This window comes from Mustela erminea, chromosome Y, assembly GCF_009829155.1.
Source record: "Mustela erminea isolate mMusErm1 chromosome Y, mMusErm1.Pri, whole genome shotgun sequence".
Classification (NCBI taxonomy): Eukaryota; Metazoa; Chordata; class Mammalia; order Carnivora; family Mustelidae; genus Mustela; species Mustela erminea.
This window is the reverse complement of record NC_045636.1, coordinates 4,674,177-4,696,746: the sequence shown is the minus strand read 5'-3', so window position 1 is coordinate 4,696,746 and position 22,570 is coordinate 4,674,177. Positions and strand designations below refer to the sequence as shown.

At 35.9% G+C, this 22,570-nt stretch overlaps 1 protein-coding gene across 1 annotated transcript in view; it reads right to left on the bottom strand.

Annotated features, from left to right (window-relative positions):
• Nucleotides 1–2,642: 2,642 nt before the first annotated feature.
• Nucleotides 2,643–22,570, bottom strand: part of LOC116583920 (neuronal membrane glycoprotein M6-b) — a 32,278-nt gene continuing 12,350 nt past the window's right edge. The window contains exons 2-7 of the mRNA XM_032331950.1: nt 21,340–21,526; nt 8,794–8,950; nt 5,978–6,149; nt 4,503–4,576; nt 3,262–3,327; nt 2,643–2,891 (exon numbers count right to left, since the gene is read on the bottom strand). Of these exons, the coding sequence (XP_032187841.1) occupies nt 2,811–2,891; nt 3,262–3,327; nt 4,503–4,576; nt 5,978–6,149; nt 8,794–8,950; nt 21,340–21,526 (737 nt within the window). The 3' untranslated portion in view covers nt 2,643–2,810. The remainder of the gene's footprint in view (nt 2,892–3,261; nt 3,328–4,502; nt 4,577–5,977; nt 6,150–8,793; nt 8,951–21,339; nt 21,527–22,570) is intronic.

Below are 22,570 nucleotides of genomic sequence, written 5' to 3'. Positions count from 1 at the left end.
ATTTTTAGTTTCCTCAATTAGTGGCAGATATTAAGTTTCTCTTCATTTCTATGGGCAAATGACTTTTGTGGGAAAACCTAGTCAGAATTTATTTTTAACTTTTATATAAATCTATAAAGTACTACTAGTATTTATGTAAAATTCAGCCTGATGAATTATATTTTGTCAGATCTTGATTATGCATATTATTTAAAAGTTACACCATTCTAAGACAAAGAAAGGTAGTATTTATGTATCGTAAAAGCCAAGTAAATGAAGTATTCCATAATTGTTACTACATTTGCAACCTATTTCATCTAAGTAGATGTTTGAAATAAGCATACACCAGTATTGACTGTTATCTATAATATTTATTGTAACACTTAAATAGAAATCCTTAAACAGGAATCCCTAGGCACTGACAGAAGATACTGATTCACTGTTAGGTTACAAAAATTTACACATAGAAAAATTTAGTGCTTTTTACATAGAAAATATTAGACTACTTCAGAAAACTTTAAAATATTCTTAGTAATAGTTACCAGAATTAGAAAAGTAAAATTAGACTTGAGACAGTGTGTCTTCTAGAACACTGGACTCTAACAGCACCTCCACTGCTGGAAAAAAAAAGTTAAGTCTGACATGCAACCTGAAAACAAAACAAGGTATTCTGGAACAATTGTTCTACATTGAAGAGAGCTTCTCCCAGTTAAAAAGAAAACAAAAAGATCCAAGTACACATTTTTAGTCATTTACCAACCAAACGAAATGATGAAATGTTGTAACTGAGGAGTTTTCAATTTTAATAGGATGTTGATAAAAATATGATTTTAAAAATTAAGACATCTCTATACACATATGTTTTAAAATCAGGGGAACAGCCAAATCACAACTCACTGATATATATATAGTTAACCCTATATTATGCAGTCCCTTTTAAAAAGCACTAATGCATCCAACAGGTTTATATATAATTTCATAAAGAACAACACAAAGTTTACTGTCAGTAATACCCAATACTTACAGTCACTTACTGGTCTGGAACACAATGAATTAAAAACTACATTTTTTTTTTAAATGGCCTACACTTAAAGAGTTTTCTTGCTGGAAAGAAAACATGATTATTCTAGAAAATGAAGGTTTGATAAGAAAAAGTGAAATGAATTCTCTAAATTAAATTACTAAAGCATAATGAGCAGAAAGTCTGTTGTCTATTGGTAATTAGATTTTAGTTGGTTGATATGAAACTGTAAACTCACTATCCAGACTATGTATGAATGGATTAGAATAGTGATTATTTTAAGGTAATATTTCTTAATGAAGAAAAGCATTTATAATACAAACTTGCAAAGTTTTAGGGTTTACTATTGCAAATTAAATGCTCAGAAATTTAAAGCAAATACTTATTAGTGGTTATTATCAGAAATGATGTGGTTTTTTTTTTTCCAAAAGGACTAATGACATTGGGTTCTTTCCACCTTATTAAAATGAAATTTATATAAAATTGATTCCTGACGGCTTGTTAATGTGTAAAATTCCAGCTTATTTAGTTGTGTAGGTTTCAATAGGAGGAATAGGTTTCTAGTTGGCTGAAGAAATTTATGTATTCTGGATTTGAGAGAGAGAAACTCAGCTAAAATTTTTTTTTATTTAACATAAGCCACATTAAAAGTCAAGGCTTTATTCATGACAGCCGTCAGAGTTCCAGTTTATTCTCCGTATAAATATAGAAAATTTAGCAGAGCACAGATAGCATACATGAGCTTATAGTTTATATCCCTGATAGTGATATATCAGGGCACCTCACAAAAGCTATGATACATTTGTATTGCTTGTCTTGGTAAGATTGTGAATATGCCCTGTATTTCAAAAAGGCTAACATGAAACCTCCAACATCTGCTCTGAAGAAAAAGATTGACCTGCTGGAAGGTGTTCCCAGAAATACATCCCAGCAGCTGGAGCCAGACAGTGAAGTGAATAGGCTGTTTGGTGGGGTTAGTACTGCAGAGCAGCTGTCTCCGCAGTGGGCAGGGCTGTCAACGCGTCAGCCCGTAACACTCTGGCAAACTCTTATGTGTACGAATTGAGTTGTTCTTTTGACCGAGACTGGATATCTTGCAGTTCCTGTTCTTCCTTTGCTTTGACATCCTGGTAAGCCTGCATGGAATGTTTCATTAAACACAGCGGTTTAAAGTTCTTAGTTTCGGGACTGTAAAAGGAATCACAGAATTATGCCCCCCAAAATCACACATTAATTAATTCTATTTTTGAAGGAAACATACTCATGCTTTTTTCCTTCAAATTCTCATATAATCCTTTAGGAGTATTTGTTATGGTAATGAGGCATATGATCACAAAGTATTTGAAATCAAAATATATCTGCCAAACGTTTTGCAGAAAAAGAGTCTGATAAAAGAAAATGCAGAGTTAAACAATTCCGTTTCTCTTTCATCTTTAACACTTTATATTTTTGTTACTGAAACTGGTTACTAAGTGAGCAAAAATAATGGAAAATGCAGGTATTATAAAATTTTAACACTTCATTTAGAAATACTGCTTGAAAGTTAAGTTTCAGGAAATTACTCTTTAACATATGCTCACCAAGGTAGGTTCATAACTGAATCCTTTTCACAACATGGAAATAGCCAGATCTCATTATTTTGTAATTCACTCAGGGTAAGTCATTTTATTAATCTACAATGCAAAATGAGTGGACTAAAGCTATTTACATATTCCTGTCACCAGACTACAGCAACCTGGCCTCAGCTTTAGGGAGATTTCAGGCTCCCGAGGAGCGCTCCCTACGGGGCTCCTCGTTGGCCTTAAGCAATTTAGAATTTAGTGCAGCAATCTTCCCGACTCTTAAACTTCAAGACGCCATAGTTATAGGTAGTAGCCATCAGGTAGATCAGCTGGTGGAAGAGAACAGAACGGATAGTAAGATAACGGCAGTCAGGGCGGCTGCCCGCTCGGGACCCATGCATGGCTTCTTTCCCCTTTATAATCACAGCAGAAGCTAGGTTAACTGCTATTCCTGGTGAACACCTATTCCAGGTATTGATATCTCTCTTTTTCCAAAAGAAATTGAATTCTTTCCAAAAGAATTCAAATTCTACTCTACATCCTCAGGAGAGGCAAGAAGGTCTGCCTGTACCCCAAGAAGGGGGAAGTTTACATGGGTGAGATGGAACCAGGGCTCTGTCCTGGAGTTGGACTGGGGGAAGATAAGTCTGGCAGGAGAGCCTGGAGGGAGGAGAGCAGCACTAGGCCAGGGTTACTCACCAGGGCAATGACAGTGGCACCAGCTCCGGCACAGGCCACGATGAACAAGAGATAGGACACGTAGAACTAGGAAAGAACAGCGCACTGGGTGAGCATTGATGGGCCTACACCTGTTATTTCTTCTCCAGAGCTGCTTTCTGTGAGGTTGTGTGCCAGTGTGCACTCCTTTCAAGTCTCTATCTGAAGCCTGGCTTGCTGCAGAAAAGCATAACCTAGGAGTTTTCTAAAACTTTCTGATGCCTGGGTTATACCTTACACCAATTAAATCTGACAATTTGGGGACTGGACCTCAGTCATAAGTATAATTCTCTTCTGTGACTATAGTGTACAGCCAACTTTGGGAGCCCCCGCTTTAGTATGGATATACAAACTACATAATGAAGGAGGCAGTGACTGATTATTTCAGTGATAAATGAATCACATGCTTTGCAAAAGCATACTAGGATTCTCTTAAATTTGCAAACTCTCACTAGTATATTTGGGACTTTTCCTTCACAAACACTTAAAAACTGATGTTTAAAAATATTCTAGAACTGTGATATTTTAAACAAGGATTTTAAATCTAATTAAAAACAAAGAGACATACCAGTGAATCACTATGGAAAAAATAATGAACAGTAATGGACTTAAAAATTAGTTTATGCACGGGTGCTGAGTGGCTCAGTGAGTTAAGTCTCTGCCTTTGGCTCAGGTCACGATCCCCGAGTCCTGGGATCGAGCCTTGCATTGCATGGGGAATCTTTGTTCAGTGGGGAGTCTGCTTCTCCCTCTCCCATTCCCCCTACTTGTGTTCCCTCTCTTACAGTCTCTGTCTTTGTCAAATAAGTACATAAAGTCTTTAAAAAATGAGTTTATACACAAATTCAGGGAAATCTTTTTAAGAAAATTAGTTTATATTTATTCTGTCACAAATGTCTTACTTTCAAAAAAATATGTGGCAGTCAAAGAGAAGAAGATACATGTGTTTTCAGATGTGCAGAATTGATATCAGTACATATTATTGCCAAAAGAATAAGACTTCTGATTGCTAAATATCCTTACTCAATAGCTGGACCAAAGGGCCAAATGGCCATTTGCTAGATAAAAAATGGCTGAGTATTGATGATTACATACAATTTGGCACAAAGACCTGCTTTTCCTAGCATTTGTACCACCTTCTGCTCTTTCTACCTCAGAGAGCCCTTTCCACAGCTGGCTCTGCCAAGCATCCATGTCCAGACACTGACAGGAGAAGGGTTTACCTCATTGGTGTTGCAGATGTTCCCGAGGGCTGAGCCACAGATTTTCCCTGGTAAAGCGTTCCAAGGGATGATACCTGTGAGATGAAGCCCAACAGAACGTTAGTTATTAGTACACACTGCAGTGCTCCATGCTCTCACTGGTCCTCACCACTTCAGGATCCAGTTACACTGTAATTGTATACTGTTCTTCATCAACAGTTGACAGGTCGGCCCTCTGCAGACCAGGCCTTTTGAAATAAAAAGTAAGCCCCATCAGGACAACAGGGTAAGAGCAAAATTGAATAAGAAATTCAAACAATATGAGCCAATATGACTTTTTTCCTTTTACAAATAAAGCTTTATTTACTAAATATTTACTAATTTAGAAAACTAAAATTTCCCTAAACTGAATTTATGAACTATTAATTACAAATAAATAACTATAGTATGACTCTCTTACAAAGCTATTCTTTACATCATATGTTATTATATTATACTCAGGTCAAATACCTTTCTATACAAATATCTTGGTTTGTCACCTTGCAAGTGAAAAAGAGGTGTTCACAACAAGATCTTTTTAGTCTACCATGAGATAAGTACTGAAATTGAGAGCATACATTCACAAAGTTTCATAAAAATTTGGCAGAGTAATTACAAATTACAAATACAAATTTGAATTTGTATTTTGCATGTATTTTACAATACATTTTATTATGTTTAAGTATTGGAAATAATTTTGGATTAAAAGACTAAGTGTAAATGTATTAGAAATCATTTTGAATTGAAAGTGTAATTGTAAATATTTAAAAAGAAAAACACCATTTTTCATCCCAGAGGATGGGACAAGCACAGTTTATAATGTGTCTCTCATAGTAACCCTGAGTTCTCTCTATACTTAACAATTGTTCATAGGCTGTTTTTCTTTTCCACTTAATTTAAAGGTAAGTGAATGATTTCTGCATACATGTGTACTTAAAAATTTAAAATAGCTCAAATTACAGTTTTCTCAGTATATAAAGAAGAAAGATAAAAAAATAAAATCTGCATATCCTTCCATCCTCCATATTCTTCCAGCCATAAGTAACTCTGTGTTTCAGAAGAGAAATGACAAGTCCCCAAACTGTCAGTGAAACAATGATTTCAGGAATAATCGGTTATACAAATATCCCACAAACTGGGTATATTGAGAGAAAGACTACAAACAATTCCAAAAGAAGAATGCATGAAACCATTAACTAATGCTGTTTGACTCAAGTCATGATCTCAGGATGGTGAGACTGAGCCCCAGGTAGGAATCCCACTGGACATGCAGTCTGCTTGAGATTCTCTCTCTTTCCCTCTTTCTCTGCCCCTCTTCCTACTCACTCTATCTCTAATTTTTTTTCAAAGAATATATGAAACTGATCACAATGATTAAAAAAACACCCTATTATAACTAACGTGTGGACCTATACACAAGAGGATAAAAGTTCACTGGGTGTAATACAGGGAGGTACCATATTGTCGGATGTCCACGCAGATCTGCTCCACATTGGCTGTGCCATTGGTCTGCAGTGACTTGATGACCTCACAGGTTGACCAGATGTTGTAGAACATAAACACGGGCACCGCGGAGAAACCAAACACACCCAGCCAGGCCACTCCCAGCACGTAGGTGAGGAACACGAACTGAGCAGAAAAGGAGAAGGAGAAAGAATCATTACTGAGGGGGTGGGCAGGGTTACAGCACCTGGGGACAAAATGGTCACACAGCTCTGGCTGGATGGTGAACCAGGGGGCTGCATTCCCAGCACCGCCTGGACCATGGGAGTGACAGGCTTAGCCACAAGGGAAAGGGGAAGCAGGGCTGGTCCAGGGCAGGCATGCTCTCTAGACCTATATGATGGACGATGTGATTGCCCAAAGCCACTTAAGGGATTTTGTGCAGGTCCCTCTCTCAACAAACAAAGCCAGGAGACCCCAAGTGGTAATTTCCCTTGTCCACAGTTGCAGACTGAATTAGAAAGGGAGGCAGCAATTACTAAATACTTACCATGGTGATTATAATGTATTGGGATTCTTTCACAGCACTGAATGATAACTTCATATCAGTTGCCCTTATTTTACACAACATATGGATAGTACAATAACAAATACTTCAGAAAGCTCTTTCTCAAAAGGAACTTGGCTAGTTTCATTGCCTTGTGAAATTAGTAAAAGCACTGGATGCTTGAGTCTTTATTAGAAGTTGAAAATTAGGGACGCCTGGGCGGCTTAGTTGGTTGGGCAGCTGCCTTTGGCTCAGGTCATGATCCCAGCGTCCTGGGATCGAGTCCCACATCGGGCTCCTTGCTCGGCAGGGAGCCTGCTTCTCCCTCTGCCTCTGCCTGCCTCTCTGTCTGCCTGTGCTCGCTAGCTCTCCCTCTCTCTCTCTGATAAATAAATAAAATCTTTAAAAAGAAAAAAAAAAAGAAGCTGAAAATTACTTTAAATAGAGCTTAATGAACACAGAAGAGAGAAATATCTCATTTCCTTTTAGTTTTCTTTCACACTCAGCATTCATAGCAGTTTTACAAACACAGCAATGGCTTAGGAAAAAATCCTCATTGTGTTCTTCTACACATTGCTATGAGCAATTTCAGGAAAATCATAATGATATCACTTCACTTTATTCATAACTTTCTGCCCGAGTACAAATTTAAGAGAACTCTTAAGGACTACCCATAAACTGTTGTGGTATTTATATTCCCAGAATATATATCCTCAGAATGTGTGGCAAGTGTTTGGATTTCTTTTGGCTTGACTTTTATTTCTTCAACTGATCCTGAAGACCAAATATTTGAACCATAGGAGTTCCATTTGGTGTCAGACAGATCACTTCCTGTTGGTCACCCCAGAAAACTCTAGAAACAGATCACTTGTACTTGCAGGACATCAACACTTTCAAAAGTATTTCCATTGAAAATATTCAAAGAAGTAGATTTCATTACTTTCACATACCCTTTGTCCCCAGTGCTTATGGATACACTACTGCAAACTGGGGTTTCTTTTTCTAACTCTTTAAAAGAAAACTTCACTTACTTTTCAATAACACCATAGAAAATTGAAGAAGAACTGGGTAGCTCCTTTATTGGTCAGCCCTCCCTTTCAATGATGGTCAGAATTCCAAAGTATAGGCCAGGGTCCAGTGGAAAGTGCTCCCCTTGCAGACTGTTCCTATCATGGTGGCCTTAAGCATGCAGAGTTACTTCGTAGTGTCTTCCCAGGTAGAAGAATCCCATAAAGGACCAGAGAGAACCAGGGATTCTGGTGACAAAACTGAGTTTTGCTGTCCATGGTGGGCAAAGCTCATTTATATTTTAAACTTTATACAACTTCCTGTATTAGCATGTTCCTCTAACTGTCAACGCCCTCCCTGTCACTTCTATCTTCCTAAAATCCTCCAGAGCAGGTTTATTCAATGATCTTCTTGAATGTATCAACAAAAATAGTGTTAAGGATAAGTTACCAATGAGAAAATGAATAAAGCTAGTCCTGCACAGCAGTCTTTTGAACTTTTTAAAACAGATCTTTTTATATAAATAAATTAATGTAACAGATTCAACAGATAAAAATGACAGTGCTGGTTAAGAGGAAGTCTTCCAGAAGCCCACTGGGCACACCCATGCCTTCTGAGGGGAACCACTCGAAATATAGGCCTACATGTGAAAACTATACAAACTCTTGAAACTGTGCCGTATGACAACAAAACTCAAATATGACTTTGTATAATTTTCACATGTCTTAAAATGATCATCACATTTCCCCTCAAACATTTAAAAATGTGAGAACCGTTCTAGCTATACAAAAACAAGATTTGGCCTGCAGGTTGCAGTTTGAAAGCCCTATCTTAGCTTATAAACTTTTTGAGCAGATGTATTTTAATCTTTGCACACTAGCAATCAGCAAAATTCCCAGCTGTATGCTTGATACAGTACATGCTTGGTATATACTTCCAGAACAGTTATGATATAAGTAATCATAGTACATGTATGGCTTTAGGTCCAATATGAATATTCAAAGACAGGACAGCACTGACAATAAGAAAAATTTTCAGTATTCTTACTTCCCATACATTGATAGGAGAAAGGTTCAGTACTACTAGCAATAGATTTTAATTTATTATCAATACTATGTTGAAAGTCTTTATTTTGTCTCTGATTATAAAGTGGTAAGAACAATATTTGTGTCATGGACTTCATCCACCTTTGATTATCTCATAGCTTTCACCAAATACAAATAAATACCCAGATATGTGGCTCTGGTTGTATGTCAGACAGAGATTTGTACTAACCATTGCACTAATGCATCGGCCACAGGCACTTGTTTTAAATTCACCACGCAGCTCCTTCACTGTACTTGTGGTATAGAAGCCTTCTGCCAACAGAATGATTCCATACAAGAAAAAGAAGGATGCAATCCCGTAGATGACATACTGCATCAGTTGTATTCTATGGAAAGGAACACAAGATCCGGAAAACTGACATTGTCCACATGGTAAAGAGAAGATGTTTTCAGCCCCAGGAAGGAAGACATGAGCGATAGTGATATCCTGTGATACCTCCCACCCTGCTAATGGCTTCAGTGGCTAATGGGGCATTCCAGGAAGTCATCCCTGCCCCTGTACAGCAACGTGGTCAGGGGCAGAGAGGCTCAGTTGTCATCTTTCAATACTCACCTGCATCCTTTGCCGTGAGGGCTAGAATCCTTATTTTGCATGCAAGTAAACACAGAATTGAGAAGTTAAGTTACTTAAAGGTACGGAGTCACTGGCAGAACTACCATTTGAATTCTGGTCTAAGGACAACATGTTTTTTCTGCCATAGCAAAATGCTTTCCAACTAGGCTTACTGATTGTTATCCTTTTAGAACCCTCTACATAAGCACTTAGGACTTCTTTAAGGAGTTAACTTGGGAAGATGCTTTTGCATTGAGATTTTCACTACACAAATGATAATATGTCAAAATACAGAAAGTTAATTCACACCTAACTTTGTCCTAATGAATATCTACAAAGACCCAGGTGACCATTCCATACCCTTTGGTCACCCATGAGAATCAGTGGAAGCTTTAGAAATTACAGATAGAAATTTCTATCTTCAGAGATTATGATTTAATTAGTCTCGGTGAAGCATGGCATGGGGATTATAGAGCTTCCTAGAACCTTCCCAGATTCAATTTTGGTAAATATTTCTTGGTCTTCTTTGTACATAGTCCTCTTTACCACTCGGTAAATGTCTTCTGTCCATGATATTTCTCCCTTCCCACATCACTTATTTCCTTGGATGACATTAATGGACAAATAAAAAGGAATGACATTTTTTCCCTAAGGACTCACAGTATAGTTCCAAAAATATTCATTCATATCTCTTTCTATCTAGTAAAATTTCTTACAATTACAAAACAAAACAAAACAAAACAACCCAAAAAACAAAAACAAGCATTGTTAAACTCTGGGATTCAAAAAGAGAAAAAGAAAACTCTGAAGGAAATGGAGAAAAGGGAGAACCTATTAAGGCTGGGTTTATATAGTTAGAGAATCAATGCATGGTAGTTGTTAAGACTCCACCGAGAATATTTTTAGAATGAGAAGGCAAAGATTTGGGACTAAACCCCTGAAACATCCTTCAGGTAAGGATGCCCAAGGAATTATTCTTCTGCCAGAGAGTGCTTAATATATTCTTGTAGACTTTGACTTGGGCTAAGTCTTCAATGGATTTCCAAACATCCCAGGAATGATTTCCTATGAGAAAACTAGGAGGTGTTATATCGATATGAAGATCGGCAACATCAATTTAACCTTCCAACATTCTTCCATGTCCACAGTTACTGTATACAGAATGACTTATCTGTACACTTGGCTATTAACAGATGAAATTCCACTGCCAGTCCAATACACCCCAGATTCCAAATAACAATCAGTGCCTTACTTTAATTTTTTCCCTCTTTCATAAACATTTTGTTATCTGCACACAGTGAACTTTACTTAAAACATCAATTTTTATGATACTGTTATGCTGAAAATAAATTAATTAAAAAAAAATTTTAAAAAACCAAACATCAATTTTTTGTTGGCAGAGAAAGAAGTTTTTTCCTACTATTTTTTATTATACTAATTATTATTTTTATTATACTAATATATTCATATTATAACTTGTTATCTAAATTATTGATAAGTAGATAGTTAGAGGTATTAATAATTACATTCATATTGTGCAGCCATCACCCTATCATTCTCCACATTTTTCATTATACAGAACTGAAACATTCTACTCTTAAAACAATAATTCCCATTTCCTCTCCCTCTAACTTCTGACAACCACCATTCTATTTCTGTATCTATAATTCTGTTTATAGGAAGAAATTTCAGCTTGTCACCACTGAATATGGTGTGAGCTTTGGGTAATAGATGACTTTCTTATGTTGACAGATATTCCTGTTAAACCAATTTATTGACAGTTTTTATGTTTGTGTATGTAATTTTGTACATTTATGTTTGTTGGATTATGTCAAATGCTTCTTCTACATCTATTGAGGTAATCATATACATTTTGTCCTTTGTTAATCTGCTGTCATATTGATTTGTGACTATTTAATTATACTTTCATACCTGAAATAAATCCCACTTAATTATGGTGACTAATCCTTTTAATGTATTATTAATTTCAGTTTACTAATATTTTGTTGAGAATTTTTGTGTGTTTGTTCACAAGAGATAGGTTTGTAATTTTCTTTGTTTGTAGTGTCTTTGTCTGATTTTGGTATAATAATACTGGCTTCATAGAATTAATTTGCAAGAATTTTATTTCTGGAATACTTTAATAAGGGTAGGTGTTGACTCGTCTTTAAATGTTTGGTAGAATCACCTATGAAGTCATATGGTCCCTCATTTTGTTTATTGGATTTTTTGAGTACTGATTCAGTTTTGTAACTAACAGTCAGTCTATTCAAATTTTCTATTTATTCCTGATTCAGTTTTAGAAAATTATTTCTCGGAATTTGTCCATTTCTTCTAGGTTGTCCAGTTTGTTGGCTTATAATTTTGCATAGTTGTCTATGTATTTATAATCCTTTGTATTTCTGTGGTACCAGTTATTAATTCTCCTTCATTCCTGATTTTATTTTTTGGAGTCCTCTCTCTTTTTTTCTTGATAACTTTGGCTAAAGATGATCAATTTTTGTTATCTTTTCAAAGTACCAGCTCTTAGCTTATTTATTTATTTATTTGCAAGTCTCTCTTTATATCTTTATTATTTCCTTCTAATAACTTTAAGCTTTGTTTGTTCTTCTGTCCCTAGTTTCTTGGGTGTGAAGTTAGAATGCTTGAAATTCCTCTTGTTTCTTAAAGTAGGTCTGTATCACTAAACTTCCTCTTACAACTGCTTTCACTGATTCCTAAGGATTTTAAATCAGGTTGTGTCTATTTCAAGGATGTATTTTTTTCAATGTATTTTTTTCCCTCTTTGATTTCTTCATTGACCCACTGGTTTTTTGTAGCATGTTCTTTAGTCCCCATGTTTTTGTGTATTTTCCAGTTTTTTTTTTCCTGGTAATTGATTTCTAGTATTGTCAATTATGTTGGAAGAGATGCTTGATATGACGTCAACATTCTTAATTTATTGAGATTTATTTTGTGTCCCAACATGTGATTTATTCTTCAGACTCTTTCAGTTGACCTTGAAAAGAATGTGTATACTACTGATTTTGGACAGAGAGTTTTGTATATATCTGTTAAGTCTATCTGGTCTAATGTGTCATTCCAAGTCACTGTTTTTCCTTATTGGTTTTCTGTCTGGACAATCTAACCACTGATGTAAGTAAGGTGTTAAAGTCCTCTTTTATTACTGTATCACTGTTAATTTCTCCTTTTATGTCTGTTATAATTTGCTTTATATATGTAGATGCTCCTATGTTAGGTACATTAGATATATAAAATTATTACAACTTTTTGTTGAATTGATCCCTTTATCACTATATGTCCTTTTTCTTTTGTTACAGTCTTTATTTTAAAGTCTGATATAAAGGATTTGCCTGATATAAAGGATTGCTTTCCTGGCTTCTTCTTCTTTTTTTTTTTTCAATTACATTCACATCTGAAATATCTTTTTCTGTCCCTTTACTTTTAGTCTGTGCCTTTAGGTCTAAAGTAAGTCTCTAATAGGCAGTACACAGATGGTCTTCTTTTCTTCTCCATTCAGTCAACCTGTATCTTTTCATTAGTATACATGAACTGTATACTTTAAGATATTATTGATATATATATACTTATTGCAATTTTTTTTGGTTGTCATTGTACTTCTCTGTTTTTGCCTTCTCTTGCTCTCATCTGTTATAATTTCTTTAGTGTTATGTTTTGATTCCTTTCTCTATTTTATCTATCATAGGATTTTTGATTTGTGTTTTCCATTGGATTCATATATAATATTCTATGCATATGATATATATATATTATATATTCATATATAATATTCTATGCATATCTACATTAAGTTGATGATCATTTAAATTTGAATATATTCTAAGAACACCAAATTTTTGCCCTCCCCTCCAAGTATTCTTTAATTTTGTGGATCCTTAAATAATTTTCATAGATATAACTGATTTAGCAACTTCATACTAGATTTTTAGATAAATGTTATGTTTGTTTTACAAATGACATTTTTTCCTTTCATAATTTTCTTATTCCTAGTATGGTCTTTCATTTTCAACTTAAAGAATCCGCTTTAACATTTCTTATAAATCTCTTTTGTGGTAATAAGCTCTTTTAACTATTGTTTGTCTCACAAACTCTACTTTTACTTCAATTCTGAATGATCATCTTGCTGCCTAAAGTGTTCTTAGTTGCAGTTTTTTCCTGTCAGCACTCTGAGCATATCACGCCAGTCTCTTCTGGCCTGCAACATTTCTTTCTTTCTTTCTTTTTTAATTATTTTTAGCCCCAAGGGTACAGGTCTGTTAATCATCAGGCCTAGACATTTCACAGCACTCACCACAGCACATACCCTCTCCAATGTCCATCACCCAGTTACCCTATCACTCCCTCAATACCCAGCAATCCTGTTTGTTTCCTGAGATTAAAAGTCTCTACGGTTTGTCTCCCTCTCGATCCCATCTTTTTTCATTTTTCTTCCTTCCCTGACCCAGACAACCCTCTGTCCTGCCTCTCAAATTCATCATATCAGAGAGACCATATGATAATTGTCTTTCTCTAATTTCTTTTGCTCAGCATAATACCCTCTAGTTCCATCCATGCCTTTGCAAACAGCAAGATTTCATTTCTTATGACAGCTGCATAGTATTCCATTATATGTATACACCACATCTTCTTTATCCATTCATCTGTTGATGGAAATTTAAGTTTTTTTCATAGTTTGGCTAGCATGCTAAACTTCTACTGAAAAATTAGCTGATAGTCTTGTGGACTTTCCTTTGTACATAAATATTTGCTTCTCTCTTCCTTCTTTAAAATTTCTTTTTGTTTCTTTAGAAGTTTTTGTTATTTTAATTACTGTGTGTCTTGGTATGGAGTTCCTTTGATTGATTTTGCTGGAGGCTACCTCTGTGCCTAATAGATCTAGATACCTGTTTTTTTCCCCGGATTAGGGAATTTTTCAGCTATTATGTCTTCAAGGAGGTTTTCTGCCATTTTCTCTCTCTCTTTGCCTTCTTTATGGAGATCTTCATAATGCAAATGTTACCATGCTTGACATTGTGCAAGACCTCCCTTAACTGATTCTCATTTATCATTTCTTTTCTTTTTGCTATTTTGATTGGGTGATTTCCATTACACTGTCTTTCAGATCACTTATTTGTTTTTCTCCATCTTCTAATCTGCAGTCAATTCCCTTTAGTGTATGTGTGTGTATTTTGTGTGTGTGGGTGTGTGTATATTTTTAATTTCAGTTACTGAGTTTTTCATCTCTGACTGATTTTTTTTAATACTTTATTGAATTTCTCACTGAGTTCATCCACTTTTCTCTCAAGTGTTATTAGCATTTTTTATGACCATAACTTTGAATTCTTCAATACGTTGATTATTTTTCACCATTTTACTTAGTCTTTTTCTATGCTTTTGTCTTGTTCTTTCATTTGGAGCATATTTCTCTGTTTCCTCATTTTGTCTGACCCTTTGTATTTGTTCCTCTGTTTTATGAAAGTTAAGCTACATTCCCTAGACTTGAAAGTAGTGGTGTTGTTTAGGAGACATCTTTTAGGGCTTAGGACTCAATCTCCCCTGGTCGCCAGAACAAAGCACTCCAGAGCTGCCTCCTATATGTGCAAGAGTTACTCTATTGTTTTTAAGAGGCAGTGACTCCTTTGGTATGTACTCTGGCTCCAAGCCTGGGTGGTTGCAATGACCAGCTGTTACTGCTGTAGTGCACAGGTAAGATCTGGCCTCTGGTATGGTTGACTGAGAGGCCTGGCTATAGTTGGTGTAGGTTGGATCCAGGCAGAGCTGGTTGATAGGACAGGCTGTATCTATGGTGGGCATACAGGTGCATGGAGTTGACCACTCCACTTCTTGGAGCCATAGTTGCTTTGGAGGGCTACTATCTTCACTGGAGCTCCCCACCAAGTGTGGTTGTGTATAGATTACTTTAGAGAAACACCTCATGTAGGGGCATGTTAGGTGGGACAGATTTGTTTGGGAATGCCATAGCAGGACAAGAAGTGTTCTCATAAGTGCTTCCCACAAACTATGCTAAAGGAGTAAAAAAAAAAAGGCATTCACCAGCACTTCTATTTCTGGATAAAACTTCTATAGATCCCCACCCAACAGATGCATGCCCTAAAATTAGTCAGTAATTCCCCTTCACATATAATCCTGGCACTTTTCAAATTACTGCCTTTGTGCTAAGTCTTAGACTGAGTGATATAGTGCTCTGGCCCTTTAAGAGTGGAGTCTCAATGTTCCACAACCATTTGGCTCTTCTGAAGTTAAACCTGCTGATTTTTTTAAAGCTCCCAAAGTTAAGTCCTGTTGTTTTTCAAAGATAGATGCTATAAAGGCTTTCATATTCTGTCTAAATCCCTAGAGTTGCAAATGTTCAGTCTGGGGCATAATTCCATTGCTCCTCAGGGAGGGGTTCCCTTCCTTTAATATTCATCTCTTTTGTGGGTCCTCATGCTGGAGGTTTGGTCCCCAACTAGGTCTCTGTCCCTCCTCTTCTTCATAAAAAAAAAAAAAAATTTGCTGTAGAAGATGTGTTCTGCTAGTCCTCAGATTGTTTTCATAATTAGCTCTATTATATGTAATTGTAGTTTCAGTTTCCCTAAGAGGAGGTGAGATCAGGATTTTCCTAATCTATTATTTTCCCAGAATTTCACTGTAGTTTGGATTTGCATTTCCCTACTAATGTTGATAATGAATTACATTTTTATTGGCTACTAGCATATCTTCTTTAAATAAATGTCTGTTCAAGCCCTTTGCCCACTTTAAGAAACAATTACTTACTTACTTGAGAGAGAGAGCAAGTGAGCAGGGGGAGGGGCAAACAGAGAGGAAGAAGCAAATTTCCCACTGAGTGTGGAACCCAGCTCAGGGCTCAATGTAGGGCTTGATCTTAAGACCTTGAGATCTGCTCTGAGCTGAAACCAAGAGTTGGATGCTCAACCAACTGAGCCATCCAGGTGCCCCAAATCCTTTGCCCATTTTTGAATTTGTTTTTCTGTTGAACTTTAACAGTTCTCTGTATACTCTGGACATTAATCCCTTTACAGATATTATTTAAAAATACATTCTCCTATTTTGTGTTTTGTTTTTTCACTCTGTTGATAATACCTTTTTATATTTTCATGAAGTCCAGTTTGTCTCTTGGTTGCCTGCCTTTGGTTTCATATATGAAACATCATTGCCAAATCCAATGTAAAACTTCTGCCCTATGTATTTTTCTAAAAGTTTTACAGTTTTAGGTCTTATGGTGAAGGAATGGATCCATTTTGTGTTAAATTTTGCATATGATGTTAGGTGAGAGTCCAGTTTCACTCCTTTGTATGTGGATATCCAATTTTCTCAGCAAAATTCATTGAAACGACTGTCTTTTCCCAATTGAATAAATGATCTTGGCACATTTGGAAATCTTTTGATCATATATGCAAGAGTTTATATTCTGAGTTCTCTATTCTGTTGTAGTCCATCAGTTTATATGTTTATCTTTATGCCAGTACTATTTTGATTACTGTGTCTTTGTAATAGGTTTGAAATCAGAAAGTGTGAGTCCTCCAGTTTTTTCTTTTTTCTTTTTTTTAAAGGATTATTATAGTTACTTGGCACCTTGGAAATTCCAATAAATTTTAGGGTCAGTGTTTCTATTTCTGCAAAAATATCATCTTAGGGCACCTGAGTGGCTCAGTGGGTTAAGCCACTGCCTTTGGCTTAGGTCATGATCCCGGAGTCATGGGATCAAGTCCTGCATCTGGCTCCCGGCTCCACAGGGAGTCTGGTTCTCCCTCTGACCTTCTCCCCTCTCATGCCCTCTCTCATTCTCTCTCTCTCTCTCTCAAAAAAAAAAAAAATCATCTTTCAGATTTTGGTATGGATGGCTTGAATCTGTAGATCATTTTGGGTATTACTGACAATGAATTTTCCATACCCTGAACATGAATGGCTTTCCATTTATGTACTTTTAAATTTCTTTCAGAACTGTTTCATAGTTTTCCTTGTACAAAGCTTTTACTTCCTTGGTTAAATTAATTCTCAAGTATTTTATTTGTTTGTTTTGATAGCACTGTAATTGGAACTATTTTCTTAATTTCATTTTCAAATTAATAACTAATATTCTATAGAAATCAATTAATTTTTAAGTGATAATTTTGAATCCTGCTACTTCACTGAATTTAAGTTCTAACTTTTGTGTATTGTGTTCCTTAGGGTTTTATATATTTATAGTATTTATATATATATAAAGATAATACCATCTGTGAGCAGAAATAAATTTACTTGTTATTTCCAATTTTGATGCATTTTGTTTCTTTACTCACTTAATTGCTAGACAGGCCTTGTAGTAGAATGTTGAATAAAAGTGATATGAGTAGACATTCTTGCCTTTTCTTCATCTTGGAGGGAAAACTGCCAGTACTTCAGCATTGATTATGTTTGGTGTTGGGTTTTCATTAAGTTTCATTTAAATTTTTTGTAATGTAATGTCGTTCTATTCCTAGTTTGTTGACTGTTTTTATTAAAGAGTATTGAATTTTATCAAATGTTTTTGCATCACTTGAAATAATTGTGCTTCCTCTTTCCCCACCCTTTTTATGTCAATATGGTGAATTTCGTTGATAGATTTTCTTATGCTGAATAATGGTTGAATAAATCCTTGGTCATGGCATATGCAACTTATACTGCTGAATTCAGTTTGCTAGAATTTTGTTGTGGATTTTTGCTTCAATGTTTATAGAGATTAATTTGTATTTTTCTTGTAGTGTTTTTATCTGTCTTTGGTATCAGGGTATGCAGATCTCACAGAATGAGTTAGGAAGTGTTCCTTTCTGGTCAATTTTTTGAGAAAGTTTGATAAGGATTGATGTTAGTATTTAAAATGCTTTGAAGTGAGGTGCCTGGGTGGCTCAGTTGTTAAGTATCTGCCTTCAGCTCAGGTCATGGTCCCAGGGTCCTGGGATCGAGCTCTGCATCAGGCTCCCTGCTCAGTGGGGAGACTGCTTCTCCCTCTTACACCACCCCAGCTTGTGTTCCCTCTCTCACTCTCTCCATCAAATAAATAAAGAAAATCTTTAAAAAAAAACTTTGAAGAATTCACCAGTGAAACCATCAGGTCCAGTGCTTTTCTTTGTTGGAACATTTTTGATTACTCATTCAGTCTCCCTGATAATTTAAGTCTACTCAGACTTTCTATTTTTTTTTTTTTTTGTGGGTGTGTGCTTTAGTCTCGGTAATTTTTGTGTTTCTAGGAATTTGTCCATTTCATCTAAGGTATCGAATTTGTTATCAGATGCTCGTAGTAGCTCTTTTATAGTACTCTTTATTTCTATAGAATTGGTAATATCTTCACTTACATCTTTGATTTTTTAAATCATTTTGTTCTTTTTCTTAGTTTCTCTAGTGAAAGGTTTGTCAATTATGTATTGCTGATTTCTCTATTATTTTTCTATTCCCTATTTCATTTATATAATCAAAAATCTTTATTACTCCCTTCTTTATGCTAGTTTTGTGTTTAATTTGTTCTTGTTTTTCTAATTCTTTTTTAAAAAGATTATTTATTTATTTAGTTTTGAGAGAGAGAGAGCGAGTGAGCATGGGCACGTGCGAGCATGTATGAGCTGGAGGAGGGGCAGAGGAAGAAGGAGACTCCCCGCTAAGCAGGGAGTCCAATGTAGGATTGATCTCATGATCCTGAGATCATGACGGTGAGATCATGACCTGAGCAGAAGGTAGATGCTTAACCAACTGAGCTAGCCAGGTGCCCCTCTAATTCTTTAATTTGTAAAGTTAGGTAATTGATTTCAGTCATTTCTTGTTTGTATAAGCATTTGTAGCTATAAATTTCTTCCTCAGCACTATTCAGACTGCATTCCCTAGGTTTTAGTATGCTGTGTTTTTACTGCCATTTGTCCAATTTCTCATATAATTTCTTCTTTGATCCATTGGTTGCTTGAGTGTATTAATTTTCACAATTTCTGAATTTTTCAGTTTTCCTTTTGTTATTAATCTCTAACTTTATCCTGTCGTGCTCGGAAAAGATATTATGATATCTGAATTTTCAAATCATTGAGACTTAATTTGTGATCTAACATGTAGTCTATCATAGGAAATGTCCCCTGTCATTAGGTCTATCATAAGAAATGCAGGAGATCTGTGCACTTGAGTAGGATGTACATTCCATTGTTGGATAGAATATCTAGAATACATTGGGCAGGTCTAGTTGGATTTTTGTATGGATTAAATCCTCTATTTCTATACTTATGTATATGGGATTACTCTATCTATTATTGAGAGTGTGGTATTCAGTCTCCAACTATTATTGTAAGACTTTTTCTACCTTCAATTCTATTTTTGATTTATATTAATGATAGATGGTTATAATTGTTTTCTCATGTTGCTGCATTGAAACTTTTATTAATATATTATGTCCTTCCTTCTGTCTTTTAACCTTAGAATTCACCCTACTTAGAATTTGTTGAGTTTCCTGAATGTCTTTCATCTAATTTGGGAACTTTTTGGACATTATTTTTTTGACTTATTTGAATATTTGAATATTCAAGTAATGAATATTGAATATTCAAGTATTGAATATTCAATATTCATTATTTGACTATTTGACTATTCTCTTTGCCCCCTTTTCTCTCTTTTCCTTCCAGGACTCCCTGGTGTCTCATGAGCCCCTTAAAGTATTCATCTTTGTTCATTTCTTTATTTTTGTTAAAAAAAAAAACCTCAATTTCTTTTGTCCTTAGTTCATGTTTCCTGATTGTTTCTTCTATCAATTCAAATCTGCCTTTGAATCCCTTTAGCAAATGTTTTCACTTATTGTTGTACTTTTCAGTTACAGAATTTTTTTTTTTTTTAGATTTTCTATCTCTTTATTGGTACTTTCATGTGTTCCAGACATTGTTTTCTTAACTTCCTCCAGATCTTCCTTTAAGACTTTGAACATTTTTCGGACCACTGATTTAAAGTCTGTGTAGCAGACCTGCCACTAGAACTTTTTAAGGAACAGTTTGTATTTTTCTTTCCTTTCCATGGAAACAATGCTTTCTTTATTTTGTATACCTTATATTTTTTGTTGAAAACTGTATATGTTAATCTAATGATGTGGTAACTTTAGAAATCAGATTTTTGTTCCTTATGCTTCACTATGTTTTTGTTCATTGCTTTTGATTTTTGCAGAATATCTATGCTGAGGATCACCCTAAGATGTAAATTTAAGATCTTCTGATGTCTTTTCTAATCCTGTGTCTTCACCTGGGCATATGGAGTTACTTTCTACTTTCTCTCACATACGTGGTTGTAGTCCTCAATATCTTGCTCCCAACAAAGAAAAGAGGAAAATAAAGGAGGGGGAAGATAAGCATTGGCCCTAGAAGTCATTTTAGCAAGAGTGGGAAGGACTTAGAAAAATGATAAGAGCAACAGTGCCTGCCTGACCCTGTAATCAAAAGCAACACTCTATAATTACAGAGTGGGCAGAGTTTTTGCCCACTCTGGTTCTGCCAGCAATGTGCAAGCTACTCAAGGTCTGTGAGGGTGAAAGGTATGGTATCAATAGATGCTACAATTATGAGGGCTATAAGTGCATAAAATTAACCATCCAAGACTCTTCCTGTTAGTTGTAAGTCTTAAATAGAATCTAGAAGTCAAAAATAGTTGTATCAGACAGATCCTGCCAGTACAATTATTGTATGCATTGGAAGACAGTTGCCTCCATTTCATATTTAACCACGTTTCAATGACCCTTAATGCACTATAGTTTTTAAGAAATGCCATGAGATTGTTGTATTTTATTTTTTTTAATTTTTAAAAGATTTTATTTGTATATTTGACAGATAGAGAGATCATAAGTAGGCAGAAGGGCAGATGTAGAGAGAGGAGGAAGCAGGCTCCCTGTCAAGCAGAGAGCCCAATGCAGGACTCAATCCCAGGACGTTGGGATTATGACCTGAACTGAAGGCAGAGGCTTTAACCCACTGAGCCACCCAGGTGCCCCAGATTGTTGCATTTTAAATACATTTTTTTTAAATTTTCAACTTTTATTTTTATTTAAGTTAATGTCTATACCCAACATGGGGATTGAACTCACAACCATAAGATCAAGAGTTACCTGCTCTACTAAGTGAGCAAGTCAGGCACCCCTTAAAAACACTTTAAAAGGTAATTAATACTTACACTTCACTGAACAAGGTGTGGTCACTGGTGTTGGTGCAGAAGTGTTGCTCAAGGATTGCCACAGTGCCCGCCAGGGCCACGTGCCCGCAGCCACAGAACAGGGCGACCCCAGAGAAGCAGAGGATGGTGGCCACCAGAGAGGCATAGGGGACCCCTCCCAGACACTTGATGCAGCATTCAAAGCAGCCTGGACCCAAAGAAGACAAAATGCAGCGGTTATGGGCAAGACCTCTCTGTCTTCATCAACACAACACCTTTGCAGAGAGGGCTCGCCCTTGCCAGCTCCCGTTTCATGTTCTGTGGATAACAGCTCAATATGCCAGTTTTGTGTAGCCCTTATCACTCTGTGGGTAGGACCCTGGCACTCCAAGAGGGAACATAAGTTAATTTACTTAGGATTAGTAGCACACCAACCAAGTGACAAAAAATTAATGGAGTAAGTCACAATTCTACAGCTTCCTCATTGACCTGGGGCTGGAATGGGAGACTGCTCCAGCAACAGTGAGGAGCAATTGTTCACTAACAAAGTCAAAAGAGAGGACAGCAGTGAAGCTGCAGTTCCAGGAATAGTGACACTTCAACTTAATCTTGAGGGATTTCAAATACCTATTTCTTAGCAGCCAATAACTTTCTCCCACTCTTGACCTCCTGGGCAATCAAAAGAAGCAGACATAGTAATCATACTGTTGCTGGGTTCAGAAAATATCAACATAGTTATTTTGGAAAAATGAAGGGTATTTTGGTCCGTACAAGTATAAGGTCACCAAAATCCACTCAAGTTTCATTCATGTTAACATCAAATTCCCTCAACTTTTTAATAAAAATGTCTCTCCAGGCTTGCCAACACCACAGTTTATTCCTGTCTCCTCATCCTCCCCAATTTCTACCTGTCTTCTCTGATATGAGTGTTCAGATTAAGAACCCATAACTAATAGGTGAAGTTAAAGGAATAGAAGAAAAAGAAAAGACAAAATGAACATCAATAAAGTGAAATGAAAAAGTTGAAATTCAAGCCAAATCTTGAGAAATACAGATGATCATTTTCAAAACAAATCTTTTACTTAAGATTTTATAAAGCTCTCTACCCTCTCAAAAGGATAGGGTCAGGTTATATTTTCAGTTAAGAGACATTTATGTTTCAGTTGAAGTGGCATTGGCTTTGAGGCAATGTGAGTACCTCTCCTGACTTCCATCCCTTGTTTAGGATTATCCAAACTTAATTGTTGTCAGA